Source organism: Aethalodelphis obliquidens, unplaced genomic scaffold, assembly GCF_003676395.1.
Source record: "Aethalodelphis obliquidens isolate GAN/ISIS:26980383/991018 unplaced genomic scaffold, ASM367639v1 scaffold13, whole genome shotgun sequence".
Lineage (NCBI taxonomy): Eukaryota > Metazoa > Chordata > Mammalia > Artiodactyla > Delphinidae > Aethalodelphis > Aethalodelphis obliquidens.
In genome coordinates this window covers 7,306,011-7,324,189 of record NW_020837957.1, presented here as the reverse complement: position 1 = coordinate 7,324,189, position 18,179 = coordinate 7,306,011, and the positions used below count along the sequence as shown (strand labels likewise).

The 18,179-nt window shown below is 36.3% G+C and overlaps 1 protein-coding gene across 1 annotated transcript in view; it reads right to left on the bottom strand.

The window, feature by feature from the left end:
* Positions 1–18,179, bottom strand: part of LRRC7 (leucine rich repeat containing 7) — a 506,342-nt gene that overhangs the window by 24,775 nt on the left and 463,388 nt on the right. The window contains exon 25 of the mRNA XM_027114043.1: positions 7,411–7,503. Within this exon, the coding sequence (XP_026969844.1) occupies positions 7,411–7,503 (93 nt within the window). The remainder of the gene's footprint in view (positions 1–7,410; positions 7,504–18,179) is intronic.

The following is an 18,179-nucleotide window of genomic DNA, read 5'->3' as shown; positions in this document are numbered from 1 at the left end:
AAAAGCAGATTTAATGGGTCTCATTGAAAAAACTATGACACAGCAAATTTCAGGATCCACACTGAAGTATCAGTTGCTTTGGCAATCCCTCTCAGTTAGATGCCATGGTTGAAAGCACTCAGGCAGTACTTCTCATAGAGGAGCATATCAGAATTGCTGGTACTAAAGTACTTTTAGTTTGAAAGATGAAGAACATCCATTGTTTTCATTGTTGCATAATGGACACTTTTGGGGACCTGCCCAGATTCCCTTTATCAGATTGGTGCTCTCATCCTGCAGGTGCTGCTGACAGCTCACATCTAACCCATCTTTTGAAAATTACCCTCAGACTGGAGCCTCCTTACTGGGAAATGCTGGGAACGTTATGCTCCTTCCCATGTAGTTAATGACTGATACCAGGGTACAAAAAGCTGTTACCCTCCTCAAGGTGAGACAACTCTGTGGTACCATTCATGCTCCAGAGCACCCTGTACCCTGTACCATCTAGTTTCCACTAAGTCCACATCTTTGTGGATTTCCACTTTCTTCACCTGCCCTATCCTGCATCCCTTATTCTCATATAGATTTCACCGGACAGCAATTCTTCAATTAACTACTTGCACAAAAGTCTTCATCTCCAGTTCTGCATTTTGGGGAGCTGGCTTTAGACAAATATAAACTATAAAAATTAAAGCTCTGCAGTATCTTCTTGCCTGGAAGGGATAGGTAGATTCTATATTTTGCTTACTAGCGATTCTTTGGAACCCAGTACGAGGAGATAAAATGCACCTCTGCTCCCCAAGCATAGAGCAACTTTGGGGGTAGATTGGAGGAAAAATGGATAATATTGTTATTAAATATGTATTATTGAGATACATCTCAAATGTTATATAGATAAATTTTTAAAAAGCTAAACAATACTGCTACAGGCAGAGACATGGAAGTTATTACTTTTTAATTTATTTCTATTAATCTGGATTCACAATATTTTCAAGAATTCTAGTTGGTTATAACATTTTCAAGCAGAAACTAGAAATACTACGGAGGTCCCTGCAATACCACTTAAAATTTGTGGTAGTAACTTTATAAATGGAATATGAAAGATTTCACAGGTTTCCCAAAGATCTTTTGGACCCTCAGTAATTAACTTTCTCTCATTGTTGGATCTGTCAATTCTTGTTAGTTATTACCTAAAATATTATTTATGAACTAATTTTAAGTGCTTTCACATTTTGATTGAGAAGTCTCTGACATTTTTCCATCAAATAGCAACAAACTTTAAAAGTCCCAAATCCTTTCCCACACCATTTTCTGTCTCCTTATTTAGCTTATTTTGTTCCATGCTAAATGGCTGAAATGATGCAGCAGAGAGAACATAGATAATATTTAACTCTAGCAACTAATATAGCTGGCTATGTACTTGGACTTTAATTTTATTGAAAATTGTTTTACTGATTGTTAAAAATATCACAAAGTGATAGCAATCTCAATTCTAGTGACTTTCTAAATATATTGTTGAATAAAAATGTCCCAATCAATGTTCTTATTTAAAACGGTACATTTAAATCACCTTATTTTTTCATATGTATGATGGAATGATATTTTCTTAAAGAACCAAGTCTGTGTTGAGTTATATTTTATTATATCTTTTCACAAGCTGAAATCTTATATGTCTTCTTTATAATATAATGTCTTGATACTGAAATTATCCAATTGGCTAAAGCACACTGCCATGCCTTCTTAAAAGGCCTCATATAGGTGGTCATACCTATAGGAATCCTATTAATAGGAGATTGCAAAGACTGCATTTCTATCAATATTTCTGAAGAGATTCAGGTTTTTTTTCAACATACAAGACAGAACAGACGAGGCAAAAATGCATTTTTCGTTAAAAAAATTCTTGCTTTTAAAGTTCTCAAACAACCAAGTGGCATTCTGAACCTCAAACTGCAGTGTGACTAAGATGCAGCTGAAGTAATTGTGTTGTAAAATAATTTGTTTATTTATTTTTAAAAATCCAGTTTTATATGTAAATTATATACATTTATATTATATCTATTCCTTGCTCCTGAATGTTACTTTCACATAACTAATAGATTCTCCAAATTACTCTGCATTACATAATCACTTGAAGTAGAATTAAAGATGGGACAGATATATAAATTATATTATAAAATTAATTTAGAAATATATAAAATAAATCACTTTTGTCTAGGAGTTGTACAAAATGAAGGAAATATTATATGTAGTTTAATGTTTATGTAGTAAATATAAATCATATGCTGTGTGGAGTTCTAGACAAATGTGTTTGCTATTCCTGATTTTTATATCCATGGAGATTACATGATGAGGTATAGACATAGGGTATGCACCTTTTTCATAAGTCAAGAGCATATCTTTTGCAACTTTTTATTTATGAATCACCCAGTGTCATGAGGCTGAACAAACCCAGAAAATTATTCTTGTGCATTTTCGAGTTTGCTACTGCCAAGCACGCCTCTGGGTATTGCTATTCCCAGGTAAAGATGTCAAATAAATGCTTTGGATCTGCACATCTAACCTTTCTTCTCTTCGTAATATTAATCATATAAAAACTTTTATTTGATGCAATACTCGTCTCCACACAAATTTTCTTCTAGGGGTGGAAGGTGGGATGTAAATAGGAGGGAGGCTGTTTGGCATCTGGAATCAATTTTTTAGAATTTATATAGAATTAGATATAGTAATTTATTCTGAAATTCCAGAACATTTATTTAGAGTTTATTGATGATTATAGTATAGTATTTACATACTATAGTATACTATACTATAGTATAGTATTGATGAAATAGTATAGTATTTACATTTGCCATGCCTATAATATTCTTCCTTGGCTTGGGATTTTACCTGTACCATGGGCAAATTAAGGCATTAAAAAAAAAAAAAAAGGATTGTTTCTTCTATCATTTATGTGTGTACATGCCAATTGCCCAAATCAGTGGAAATATGGGTAGGCTCTCTGGCATCTGCTCAGCATAAGTGTTTACGATAAAACTGTGGAGAATAAGTGATTCTTTGGTCCCAATGTCCTAGTATGTATTTTTCCTGATATCAAGTGATTTGAGGATATTCATAATACAGCTTCCATTTTGATCCTGTGACTAGGTTATTGTTCATGGCATTGTTCAGTGCTGTACCTTTACAGTATATAGAGAAAGAGGCTATGAGTTCTTGTTAATATCTTTAAACTCCAGAAGCTTAGTCCTTCCTTCTAAAATGAGGCAAGGAGGGATATCAGTCCCTGAATGATGAACTGTGTGAATACATCATTAAAAATTCATTTATTTTCAGAGTCTCGGGCTGCCTTATGAAGTCACACAACATGATATCAGTCATCCATTAATCCAGTCTCTTCTTCCTAACAACATCTCATGGAAGCTGTATTGGTATATTACTTAAATTTTGTAATCATGAATTATTATTTTATGAACATTTAAATATAGGGAAAGATTATTGTGGTTTGTTCCATTGGCAGGATCTCCACTGTAGTAATACCTTAGTCCAAAAGTTATATAAATGCTTAGCAATCTAAGGTATACAGTATGCTTCTAATTATCTAAGTTCAATAGAGAATACATGCTGACTTCCAAGGACTTGAAGCAAATATCTAGACTATAACCAATTACAGTGTTCTGTAACACTTTCAGCATTAGATTATTATGTTAGTCTCAACTCTACAGGGTATAAATTTGTCATGTGGCTCTTCGGCTAAGTGGTATTTGCAGATAGAGGTATGTATCATAGTGCTTGTTAAGAGAAAAGGATTTGGAATCAGATCAATTTGGGTTCAAATCTTATCTGCCACAGGTCAGCTAAATGACCTTGGGCAAGTTAATTAACCACTCCGAGCCTCAACAAAATGGGGAGTAATAATACTCAACTAACACAAGTTGCTAAGAAGATAAGTTCATGTATATAAAGAGCCTAATACAGTGACTAGCACATTACAGATACTCAGTAAAAGTCGATACTTTTATTATTATCATCAGATTTGTTGGATCAAAATCTTTTATCTCTCTGGAGCATCATGCCATCTTGACAGCAATGTTTTTCTATAATAATAAACCAGATAATTGCTCCATCCACTTCACAGGGAGGGCAAAGGCAAGCATTATATGAAGGCTTTTTCATCTGGTTTTCTACAGTTTTCTCTTTCCAAGTATGTAAAAGCAGTTTTCACCTGGCAGTGAACCCAAAATAATGAACTCCACGATGAGTGAGTTGGGTTGTTCAACTACTAAACACTGTTCTGACAATGATATGAACTGCAGGACTAATTGTGCTCCATCCATTTAACCTAAGGAGACCATAATCAGACTACCCTGGCGTCTTTGAGAAGAGTTAAATTTGCAAGACCAGATGATGTTCTAAGCTCTCAAAGTCTGGTACAAAACAGTCTTTATATCTTAATCCTCAATTCTCCCTAAAGCCTCAGTTAATTTTTGGGCTGTACCAAGAGTTTTTCTGCAATAGTCTCACACTACCGCAGAACCTAAATTGGAACTTCTGCCAGACTGAACAACACAATTCACTTTTGTCCCAGTTTCATACTCTCAGCCCTTAGGGATGACTGCTTCATGCTTTTCCTATCTGGCTGTAAACCAGGTAATCAGTTTGGATGCTATTTCACTTTAGTCCTTGGCATTTGGCTGAAACAGTGGCTCCTAGCAATCATAATGAAGAGAGTGGAACAAATCTACTGGCTATTTTAGTACAGAAAGTCTTCAATGACTCTAAGACATTCAGATATCTTGGATACTTAGAATTTTGAGTGTCATTACAAAACACTTAAACATTAATGAACAGTAGGTAAAATAATATAGTATGCTCGAAAGACTGCTTCTAACCCATGACTTGTTTATTGGAAGGGGATATGTATCATATTAAAGTTTAAGATTTTGCATGACTAGAACTCCTTATAAAGAAAGCATCAACCTCTGACCCAGGTTGAATTAAAACATCTGTTTATTTTGGCTCTCCTCACCCCTCCTCACAGCTGTAAATAAGCCAATTTATGATAAAATTGTCCTTCAACATTGGAGAGAAGAGTATTTTTAAAGTTCATTTTCATTTTCTTACTGTTTGATATTTTTAGGTTGATATAGGCACTGGATCCCACTCTAAATTTTATGCAACCTCTACAAGAATGGGGCACTGGGGATAAAAAAATGCAACTGAATTTCCTCGAGATTAATCCCTTTCCTTGTGAGTGGATTAAATTCTTATAGAAATTGTCAAAGCCAGTGTCTTTAGATCACCTCAGCACTTTTAACTAAGTATCTACCATATGTTTGGTGTGGTCAATAAATTAAGAGCAGTCTGAGTCTTCTGTAGATTTGGAACTTTTAATTACTCTGATCAATTTTGCTGTAATAGAGATTCACTTTTCAGATTTTAAGTGTTTTAGAAAGTAATCAGGCAAAGAAAAGTGCTTTTGAGGGGAATCTTTCAATGGGTAGATTATATAATTCAAGCTCTATATCTGTTGCATTTAATATAAGATCATAGAAATAGTTCAGTCTCACTAGAGTCATCAAAATGTTACAAGGAAAAATTAAATGAATAGTTATAAAGTGTTCATATTTCATCACAGTGGAAGAATTACAGGCAATGATTTGAAAGCCTCACACCTGCTATCCTCTTCAGTTGAAAATAAAAGCAGAAAAGTAACAGCATTCAGACATCTTGACTATTTAGCAACTTGTGCATCTTTAATTGAAAAATATCTATTACCCTGTGCCTTCCAAAAATATAGTGAAAAGATATATCTGCTGGTGAGATAGGAGAGGAAAACATGTCTTTTGAATTTCAACTATCTTATGAATGATAAGTTTGTTACCTTTTCATTGAAAGAACTTAGGGAAGAGATGTAAAACCAGAGACAAAAAGAGGGGTCAAGATGAATAAGACAATAATTTGAGGCTTTTAAAAATACCATCATATGTTTCTGATAATTTTGACTTTTCATGCTTTTTGTCTTAAGATATATTAATAATTTATTAAAATTCAGTAAACACTTGGTCCTACTAAGCCATGAATATTTAAATTCTACTAAATCAATGATTATCCTCAACATCATTTCAAAAAGGAAATGTAGTAGTTACTTATACACAGACATTTCTAACTGGAATTTCCCTAATTATATAGGGTTGCTTCATATACATTCCTTATATATGAATACCTGCTCCAATCAGTTAACCAAATAAATTCTTATCTATGGCCACTGGGGATTCCTTTCTACTCCTTTCCATCCAAGTAGTCCAACCTCTTTCTTTCTTCTTCAGAAAGGAAAGGAAGAAGGCATAACTAATGGTAGGAAACAAAAAGACTGGGAAGAAGTAGAGGAAAATAAGGGATTAAAGGCTATGGAAATCTCCAAAGTAGGGGCATCCAAATTTTTTCAGAAATAGGTCTTTAATCAGAAACTGATGTGTGGGTGATTTTTACAATAGTGGTAAATTGAAAGGATCCACACCACTTTGTGACTCAAAGGTTAAGTCGAGAGCCTGAGGAGGTTTTATTCATATCTAATTTCTGTCTTTCTTCATCATCCCAAAGTTTTATGATGTCACTTAATGCAATTAAATTTGATGAGGTCAAAAGCAGACAGTTTCAATGATCATCAAATTATAATCACTAATTGTTTAAAAGCTGAGAGTATTAAACCCTGATGGCAGAAGGCAGGTTACATAGCTCAGGGTACATTTTTTTGCTTAAAAAAGTCAAGTGGTCCACAATGGGATCAGACAGGCCAGATGTGAACATATGCAGCATGGTGGATATTCAGCAACGTTTGAGGTTAGAGTTGGGGATGGTGGTGAACCATTACCCATGATTTGACAGACAGGGGTGAGCATAAGGGGAGGACCTGATTCCTCTGCCGTGGCTAACAGTGATTTTCTCACAGAATATTTGTTTCCCATGGTCTTTCAGTTCTACAATTCTATTAGTGAAATACTTTACAAACATGATGGATTAAAGAGATGGCAATCAGCTGGCCCTGGCGTTGAATCATTATTTATTCATTCTGTTACTATGAGAAAACTTTTTCCCAAATCAGTGATCCACAAATAAAATTTTGGAAAAAACTTGTTAGAAATTGCCTATATAGCTTCCTTTACAAATATATACAACTGTGAACAAAACAAAAAGCAAAAACAAGCCACTTCCTATTCAAAGAGAATGCTTAAATTTATTTTTTCTCATTCATAGGATTTGTCAAGCACTGTAGTGAATTCTTTTTTCCCTTTGCTGAAAAAGTTTCTAATTGGCTTCATAGATAGCCAGCTTATTAAAGCACAGTAAAACCAAAAAATTGAAAAAAGTTTTTTTGCTGCAGTAGAATATAGTGTTTTTCTAGTTAAAATTGCCAATAAGAAATTCAGTTCTTACCTTGTCAGAAGGTTTAAATGGATTTCCTTGTCCACTAATTCCACCACTGATACTAAATCCAAGGCCAGGATTCTTTTCTATTCTCACACAAAACTATGCAAAAAAGATATAAAAAGGTAATCAAATACATATAAAAGCTAAATATCTTCAAATAACTGTATCCCAATAGAAAATAATGACATTTCACTTAAGTTCTCAGGGTTAGCCTATGTTAACTTGGTATATAAAAGACAGTATAAACTCTGACAAAATAGTGTTTCTATAAGCATCAGTTATAACTGGAACTAACAAAATTATCTGAACAAGCAGACATGAGTAAATATTTATTCGTTACCTGTGCAGGACTAAATTTTGATTAGAAGTTTTTAAAACTTAGAAAACCCCTTAAAAAAAAAGATTGTACATTATTTTAATTATCTACTTTAAACGTACATATAGTCTGACTAATTAGAAAGGACTGTATGAATAAGTGAAAGAAAATTTGCAAATGTAGAGTGAGGGAAAAGATGGCTATTTGATTAATTAGTTGATTAATTATTTACACATCTTTATTGGAGTATAATTGCTTTACATGTTGTGTTAGTTTCTGCTGTATAACAAAGTGAATCAGCTATATGTATACATATATCCCCATATCCCCTCCCTTTTCTGTCTCCCTCCCACTCTCCCTAGCCCACTCCTCTAGGGGGTCAAAAAGCACTGAGCTGATCTCCCTGTGCTATGCAGCTGCTTCCCATTAGCTAGCTTCCCATTAGCTAACTATTTTACATATGGTAGTGTATATATGTCAATGCTACTCTCACACTTTGCTCCAGCTTACCCTTCCTGCTCCTTGTGTCCTCAAGTCCATTGTCTATGTCTGCATCTTTACTCCTGTCCTGCCCCTAGGTTCGTCAGAACCAATTTTTTTTTTTTTTAGATTCCATACGTATGTGTTAGCATACGGTATTTGTTTTTCTCTTCCTGACTTACTTCACTCTGTATGACAGACTCTAGGTCCATCCACCTCACTACAAATAACTCAATTTCGTTTATTTTTATGGCTGAGTAATATTCCGTTGAATATATGTGCCACATCTTCTTTATCCATTCATCTGTTGATGGACACTTAGGTTTCTTCCATGTCCTGGCTATTGTAAATAGTGATGCAATGAACATTGTGGTACATATGGTTTTTCTCTGGGTATATGTCCAGTAGTGGGATTGCTGGGTCATATGGTAGTTCTATTTTTAGTTTTGTAAGGAACCTCCATACTGTTGTCCATAGTGGCTGTATTGATTTACATTCCCACCAATAGTGCAAGAGTGTTCCCTTTTCTCCACACCCTCTCCAGCATTTATTGTTTCTAGATTTTTTGATGATGGCCATTATGACTGGTGTGAGGTGATACCTCATTGTAGTTTTGATTTGCATTTCTCTAATGATTAATGATGTTGAGCTTCCATTCATGTGTTTGTTGGCAATCTGTATATCTTCTTTGGAGAAATGTCGATTTAGGTCTTCTGTTCATTTTTGGATTGGGTTGCTTGTTTTTTTGAAATTGAACTGCATGAGCTGCTTGTAAATTTTGGAGATTAATCCTTTGTCAGGTGCTTCATTTGCAAATATTTTCTCCCATTCTGAGGGTTGTCTTTTGGTCATGTTTATGGTTTCCTTTGCTGTGCAAAAGCTTTTAAGTTTCATTAGGTCCCATTGTTTATTTTTGTTTTTATTTCCATTTCTCTAGGAGGTGGGTCAAAAAGGATCTTGCTGTGATTTATGTCATAGAGTGTTCTGCCTCTGTTTTCCTTTAAGAGTTTGATAGTGTCTGGCCTTACATTTAGGTCTTTAATCCATTTTGAGTTTATTTTTGTGTATAGTGTTAGGAAGTGTTCTAATTTCATTCTTTTACATGTAGCTGCCCAGTTTTCCCAGCACCACTTATTGAAGAGGCTGTCTTTTCTCCACTGTATATTCTTGCCTCCTTTATCAAAGACAAGGTGACCATATGTGTGTGGGTTTACCTCTGGGCTTTCTATCCTGTTCCACTGATCTATATTTCTGTTTTTGTGCCAGTGCCATAGTGTCTTGATTACTGTAGCTTTGCAGTATAGTCTGAAGTCTGGGAGTCTGATTCCTCCAGCTCCATTTTTCTTTCCCAAGATTGCTTCAGCTATTCAGGGTCTTTTTTGTTTCCACACAAATTGTGAAGTTTTTTGCTCTAGTTCTGTGAAAAATGACATTGGTAGTTTGATAGGAATTGCATTGAACCTGTAGATTGCTTTGGGTAGTATAGTCATTTTCACAATATTGATTCTTCCAGTCCAAGAACATGGTATATCTCTCCATCTGTTTGTATCATCTTTAATTTCTTTCATCAGTGTCTTATAGTTTCCTGCATACAGGTCTTTTGCCTCCTTAGGTAGGTTTACTCCTAGGTATTTTATTCTTTCTGTTGCAGTGGTAAATGGGAGTGTTTCCTTAGTTTCTCTTTCAGATTTTTCATCATTAGTGTAGAGGAATGCAAGAGATTTCTTTTTTTTATATATAAATTTATTTATTTATTTTTAAATTTTTGGCTGTGTTGGGTCTTTGTTGCTGTGTGTGGGCTTTCTCTAGTTGTGGTGAGCAGGGCTACTCTTTGTTGCAGTGTGCAGGCTTCTCATTGTCATGGCTGCTCTTGTTGTGCAGCACGGGCTCTAGGCACACAGGCTTCAGTAGCTGTGGCACATGGGCTCAGTAGTTGTGGCTTGTGGGCCCTAGAGCTCAAGCTCAGTAGTTGTGGCGCACGGGCTTATTTGCTCCATGGCATGTGGGAATTCCTGGGCCAGGGCTCGAATCTGTGTCCTGTGCATTGGTAGGCAGATTCTTAACCACTGCGCCACCAGAGAAGCCCAAATGTAAGAGATTTCTGTGCATTAATTTTGTATCCTGCTGCTTTACCAAATTCATTGATTAACTCTGTAGCTTTCTGGTAGCATCTTTAGGATTCTCTATGTATAGTATCATATCTTCTGCAAATAGTGACAGCTTTACTTCTTCTCTTCTGATTTGGATTCCTTTTATTTCTTATTCTTCTCTGATTGCCATGGCTAAAACCTCTGAAACTATGTTGAATAATAGTGGTGAGAGTGGGCAACCTTGTCTTGTTCCTGATCTTAGTGGAAATGGTTTCAATTTTTTACCATTGAGGACGATGTTGGCTGTGGGTTTGTCATATATGGCCTTTATTATGTTCAGGTAATTTCCCTCTATGCCTACTTTCTGGAGAGTTTTTATCATAAATAGGTGTTGAATTTTGTCGAAAGCTTTCTCTGCATCTGTTGAGATTATTCTATGGCTTTTATCCTTCAGTTTGTTAATATGGTGTATCACATTGATTGATTTGCATATATTGAAGAATCCTTGCATTCTTGGGATAAACCCCACTTGATCATGGTGCTCGATCCTTTTAATGTGCTGTTGGATTCCGTTTGCTAGTATTTTGTTGAGGAGTTTTGCATCTATGTTCATCAGAGATATTGGTCTGTAGTTTTCTTTTTTTTTTTTTTTTTGCGGTACGCGGGCCTCTCACCGCTGTGGTCTCTCCCGTTGCGAAGCACAGGCTCCGGACGCGCAGGCTCAGCGGCCATGGCTCATGGGCCCAGCCACTCCGCGGCATGTGGGATCCTCCCGGACCGGGGCACGAACCCATGTCCCCTGCATCGGCAGGCGGACTCTCAACCACTGCGCCACCAGGGGAGCCTATATAGTTTTCTTTTTTTATGACATATTTGTTTGGTTTTGGCATCAGGGTGACGGTGGCCTTGTAGAATGAGTTTGGAGATGTTCCTCCCTCTGCTAATATTTTGGAAGAGTTTGAGAAGGATAGGTGTTAGCTCTTCTATAAATGATAGAATTTGCCTGTGAAGCCATCTGGTCCTAGGGTTTTGTTTGTTGGAAGATTTTTTTTTTTTGGAAGATTTTTAATCACAGTTTTAATTTCAGTGCTTGTGATTGGTCTGTTTATATTTTCTATTTCTTCCTGGTTCAGTCTTGGAAGGTTGTTTTTTTCTAAGAATTTGTCCATTTCTTCCAGGTTGTCCGTTGTATTGGCATAGAGTTGCTTGTAGTAATCTCTCATGATCCTTTGTATTTCTGCAGTGCCAGTTGTTACTTCTCCATTTTTATTTCTAATTCTGTTGATTTGAGTCTTCTCACTTTTTTTCTTGATGAGTCTGGCTAATGGTTCATCAATTTTCTTTATCTTCTCAAAGAACCAGCTATTAGTTTTATTGATCTTTGTTATCATTTCCTTCTTTTCTTTTTCATATATTTCTGACCTGATCTTTATGATTTCTTTCCTTCTGCTAATTTTGGGTTTTTTTTTTGTTCTTCGTTCTCTAATTGCTTTAGGTGTAAGTTAGGTTGTTTATTTGAGATGTTTTTTGTTTCCTGAGGTAGGAATGTATTGTTATGAACTTCCCTCTTAGAACTGCTTCTGCTGCACCCCATAGGTTTTGGGTAGTCGTGTTTTCATTGTCATTTTTTTTAGGTATTTTTTGATTTCCTCTTTGATTTCTTCAGTGATTCCTTGGTTATTTAGTAGCATATTAGTGTTTGTATTTTTTACAGTTTTTTTCCCCTATAATTAGTATCTAGTCTCCATAGCATTGTGGTCAGAAAAGATACTTTATATGATTTCAATTTTAATAAATTTACCAAGGCTTGATTTGTGACCCAAGATATCATCTATCCTGGAGAATGCTCCATGAGCACTTGAGATGAAAGTGTATTCTGTTGTTTTTGGATGGAATGTCCTATAAATATCAATTAAGTCCATCTTGTCAATTAGGTCCATCTTGTCATTTAAAGCTTGTGTTTCCTTATTTATTTTCATTTTGGATGATCTGTCCATTGGTGAAAGTGGGGTGTTAAAGTCCCCTACTATGATTGTGTTACTGTCGATTTCCCCTTTTATGGCTGTTAGCATTTGACTTATGTATTGAGATGCTTCTATGTTGGGTGCATGTTTACAATTGTTATATCTTCTTCCTGGATTGATCCCTTGATCATTATGTAGTATAGTTCTTTGTCTCTTGTAATAGTCTTTATTTTAAAGTCTATTTTTTCTGCTATGAGAATTGCTACTCCAGCTTTCTTTTGATTTCTATTTTCATGGAATATTTTTTCCATCCCCTCATTTTCAGTCTGTATGTGTCCCTAGGTCTGAAGTGGGTCTCTTGTACACAGCATATATATGGGTCTTGTTTTTGTATCCATTCAGCCAGTCTATGTCTTTTGGTTGGAGCATTTAATCCATTTACATTTAAGGTAATTATCAATATGTATGTTCCTATTACCATTTTCTTAATTGTTTTGGGTTTGTTATTGTAGGTCTTTTCCTTCTCTTGTGTTTCCTGCCTAGAGAAGCTCCTTTAGCATTTGTTGTAAAGCTGGTTTTGTGGTGCTGAATTCTCTTAACTTATGCTTGTCTGTAAAGCTTTTAATTTCTCTCTTGAATCTGAATAAGATCCTTGCTGGGTAGAGTAATCTTGGTTGTAGGTTTTTCCCTTTCATCACTTTAAATATGTCCTGCCACTCCCTTCTGGTTTGCAGAGTTTCTGCTGAAAGATCAGCTGTTAACCTTACGGGGATTTCCTTGTATGTTATTTGTTGCTTTTCCCTTGCTGCTTTTAAAATTTTTCTTTGTATTTAATTTTTTATAGTTTGATTAATGTGTCTTGGTGTGTTTCTCCTTGGATTTATCCTGTATGGGACTCTGCATTTCCTGGACTTGACTATTTCCTTTCCCATGTTAGGGAAGTTTTCAACTATAATCTCCTCAAATATTTTCTCAGAAACTTTCTTTTCCTCTTCTTCTTCTGGGACCTCTATAATTCGAATGTTGGTGCATTTATGGTAGTTATTTCCACTATTTTTTCTTCCAGGTCACTTATCCTTTCTTCTGCTTCAGTTATTCTGCTATTGATTCATTCTAGAGCGTTTTTAATTTCATTTATTTTGTTGTTCATCATTGTTTGTTGGCTCTTTAGTTCTTCTAGGTCCTTCTTAATCATTTCTTGTATTTTCTCCATTCTATTTCCAAGACTTTGGATCATCTTTACTATCATTACTCTGATTTTTTTTCAGGTAGACTGTCTATTTCCTCTTCATTTGTTTGGTCTGGTGGGGTTTTACCTTGTTCCTTCATCTGCTGCATGTTTCTCTGACTTCTCATTTTGTTTAACTTACTGTGTTTGGGACCTCCTTTTTGCAGGCTGCAAGTTCGTAATTCCCATTGTTTTTGGTGTCTGCCCCCAGTAGGTGAAGTTTGGTTCAGTGACTTGTGTAGGATTCCCGGTGGAGGGGACTGGTGCCTGTGTTCAGGTTGGTGGGGCTGGATCATGTCTTTCTGGTGTGTAGGGCTGCATCTGGTGGTGTGTTTTGGGGTGTCTGTGAACTTAGTATCATTTTTTGTTTTTTTTTTGAACTTAGTATCATTTTAGGCAGCCTTTTCTGCTAATGGGTGGGGTTGTGTTCCTGTCTTGCCAGTTGTTTGGCATGGGGCATCCAGCATTGGAGCTTGCTGGCCATTGGGTGGAGCTGGGTCTTAACGTTGAGACAGAGATCTCTGGGAGTGCTCTTGCCGATTGATATTACATGGGGCTGGGAGGTCTCTGGTGGTCCAGTGTCCTGAACTTGGCTCTCCCATCTTAGAGGCTCGGGCCTGACATCTGGCCAGAGCACCAAGACCCTGTCAGCCACATGGCTAGGTACATGGGGATTTTCTTGCCTTTTGGGAAGTCTGAGGTCTTCTGCCAGTGGTCAGTAGGTGTTCTGTAGGAGTTGTTCCACATGTAGATGTATTTTTGATGTGTTTGTGGGAAGGAGGGTGATCTCCACCTCTTACTCCTCTGACATCTTGAAGGTCCCCTGATGGCTATTTAATTTAAATCAGTTGTTACTGCTTTCTAGGAGAGTAGAATATTTCATCTTCTCGGTAGATAATTCTATTGTTTAGACATAGCAGGGGTTTTATTGGGTTGGCCAAAAAGTTCATTTGGTTTTTCCGTAAGATCTTAACAGAAAAACCCAAATGAACTTTTTGGCCAGCCCAATAGTTTGAGAAAGGGGAGAAGTTTTATCCACAGTTAGAGTGAAGGTGAAACAAAAGAAGAAAGAAATACTCAGTAAAAAGAGTTTTGGGTTTTGGCAGCAGCTCCTCAAGAGGCAGTTAAAAGTGTTAGAGGAAAGAGGAAAACACTGTGAGAAAGAGAGAGGTCAAAAATATGGAGAAATTGTGACAGGGAAGAGTCAATAAATATTTAGGACTGTGAAGGCTAATATTCCAGTATTCTGTGCTCTATTACCTCCCCAAACCCCAAATCATCAATGAAATCTGTTAAACGTCAGAGCCTTATGCTTTGCAGTACTGTTGGGAAATGATGGCATTAGGAGTAGGTCCACCTTGGGGTAAGGTTGGAGTAAAGATAACAGCAATTATAAGAATTGATACAGGGACTTCCCTGGTGGTCCAGTGGTTGGGACTCTGTGCTTCCACTGCAGGGGGCACAGGTTTGATCCCTGGTTGGGGAACTAGGATCCTGGATGCCACATGGTGTGGCCAAAAAAAAAAAAAAAAAAAGAACTGATACAAGGAACGTAGATCAAAAATTCAGCAGAAGGGAAATCAGTGTCAGGAATGACTTAGAGAAACTATAATAAACCTAGGAATTCTTGATGATCCTGAGCTGGGGATGTGAATGTGTGGGCTGCGGGGAAAATGCTAGTTTTCCATGTAAAGTGGGACGGGGTGACCTCAGATAACTGAAAGACTTGGCGCCCCAGAGGTAGCATGCACTTTGGTTACACAAAGGGAAAAAAACTACTTTTATAACTTTTAATTAAAGAATGAGTATTGGAACTAGGTTGAACCAAGTATTACCAGAGATTAGCAGGCAAAAGATTATCAATAAAGAGTTAAGAAAAAAGTCTAAAGAAATACATTAGCCTATATTTTGTATTTATATAAATATATATTGGAAATGTTCTTAAAGATGATTGGAAACATTTGCTTTTTTAAGTAGCTCAATGTTTTCCCCAGCAACATTTCTTAGCCTATTAATTTGCTTATGGGAAAATGCAAATGCCCCAAATGTTCTCTACATCTTTATTTTTAAGGTACCTTCAATACTTACCTCTTAGATAGTTCAAGGCAAACTTGAGTCCTATTCCTGACTTAATTAGCATATATTGTGAGTCGATGGGAGCTGGATCAATTAAGTTTGGCCATTTAATAGGACTATCCTTAATTTAGTCATATTCTTTAATAGTAAACATAATGTTTATTACATAGTTCACTTGCAACACAAGGACAAAAAACTATCCACTAATGTGATTTTTATGATAGACTCATTAATGAACAGTTTCTAAATGATGAGTAACTGCAATTACCATAAATACTCTCTTATATTTTTATTTTAAAGATTGGTTTTTATTACAACTTTTCCTTTAATTGATCTAGATTTGTTAAAACTAGTTATCATAGGGTGGTAGAAACTACAGTTTCTAATAGTTTTGTATTTATATGGCTCACAGTCTGTGGATCTGAACATATAATAGCTTGATTAGCTCGAAGGAATACTTTAGCTTTATTCATCACACAAGTTCACCTTGTAGTCCTTTTTTTGTTATTAGTGGTTAATTAGAAAATGAGAAGAAAGGAACTAATACTATTTAAACATTTACTTTTGCTTTTCCCATATATCTGTGCATTTCCAATTAAATTATTTAAAATTTGGGCTATATCTTTCTAATGTGAAAATTTTTTTTTGTTTTTTTTCGTTTTGTTTTTTTTTTGTGGTACACGGGCCTCTTACTGCTGTGGCCTCTTCCATTAAGGAGCACAGGCTCCGGACACTCAGGCCCAGCGGGCATGGCTCACAGGCCCAGCTGCTCCGTGGCACGTGGGATCTTCCCGGTCCAGGGCACGAACCCGTGTCCCCTGCATTGGCAGGCGGACTCTCAACCACTGCGCCACCAGGGAAGCCCCTCTAATGTGAAAATTTTATATTGTATAACATAATATGTGGAAGGTGTACACTTTGGGCTTTCTCCAGGCCACTATAAAAACTGAAAGGAAACATATGCAACAGATTTTATTTACAAATTAAATTGCTGAGGGTACTTTCTAGTCATTCTCTTTCAAGGTAGTGACTATATCTATTTTATATTATTGTCAATCTGGAAGGCACTAAAAAATCTTAGGAAAACAAATTTCATATGTGCCAAGTATCTGAAGAACTGCTTCAATATATTTTTTAATAATAGAAATAATAAAGATGACACTGTGGTTTTATAAATATGACAAACAACCACAAATTCTGATCTGAAGCTAGGCTCCCCTTGGGCACACTATGGTATGGCTAATAGGTTGTGTTGGGACTGCTATGTTCCATAAAGCATGTCAGACAGAGTATTCATCTCACATAGAAGGAGTTCCACCTGTCTGCTAAGGCCCAAGGGGCCATAAAATGTGAGAGGAGGGAATGCCTCACAGCCAAGAAACAGTCTGAAACTAAAAGGGTTTAGCAAAGAGGAAATGCAGTGTTCTAGAAAAAGGTCAGATCTAGGAGGCTAATAAATAGCTTATTCAATGAAAATCAGCTTTTCTATTTTTTATTAAGTTATTGATATCAATGAGTGAAATTGCTGGCTGAAGATAACAGCAACAGTTTGGCAGGAAATGGTGCATTTGCTTCTTTCAGAGTCTGCTTCCATCATTTGACTACTTGATATTTCTGGTTTGTGTTAATCTTGCTCTAATTAAAATACTGGGTCATAACTTGGAGAAGCCCATGACAAAATGGACTGTAATGTAGCAGTGAGGCTCTGTGAAGTCGTAATGTATAATCTCTGGAAGGCAGTGATCTCATTTGGTCTTGCAATGCTCTAAAACCTAGTAGCAAGCACAAAGGAAATTCGTGTGTGTGGGTGTGTGGGTGGGCACATGTGCGTGAGGTGTAATTCAGGATTAGAGAATTGCATTGCAGAAAGATACCTGGTGATGCTGTAATTAACGTGCTTCCTATGCTTTGTTCTAGTGACCATTCTCTTTCCTAGCAGTATGTATTATGAAGCTTTTAGTGGATACCTGCTGTTTTTGCTGCTCAAGATCCATTCATTCTTTGTCTGGCAGTTATAACCTCAAATTCTCTTTGAAAACCACCCACTTCTTTATTCTCAGCCTGTATGCTTTCAGTGAATCATGTTATCTAGACCTAAAACAAAGCACTGGATCCCCTAAAAATATGATTTATTATAGGATGAGCAGGTCACTTGATCAACTAGGAGTAATGAGATGGCTATTAGGATTTTCAGGAAAGAGAATCTTGCTCTTTCTTGCTTGTTTTACGTCTGAGAGAGTCTGAAGCTCTTGAGCTATCTTTCTATCACGAGGGGAAAGCCTTTTTGGCACAGGAACCAGCCCACAGAGAGAGAAGTCATGATTTCCTCTGAGCCTAGCATTAAGCCTTATCTGAAGCTTCCTCTATCTCTGGAGTTCCAGCTGATATGAGTTTAAACATTCTCCTTTGGCTTAAGTCTTATTAGGTTGAGTCACTCATAATCAAGAGGCATAGTTGACTAAATAAATTGAGAAGAAACTTGCTTATTTGGAGACATAAAAGAATTGATTTATCTTAAAAGAAAAAAATTAAACACTTGTTAGAAAATTCTTTTGGGAAATGAAGTGAGCAGAATTTCAAATATTCTGTACTGTAAGAAATTCAAGGTAAATTTTTGATCT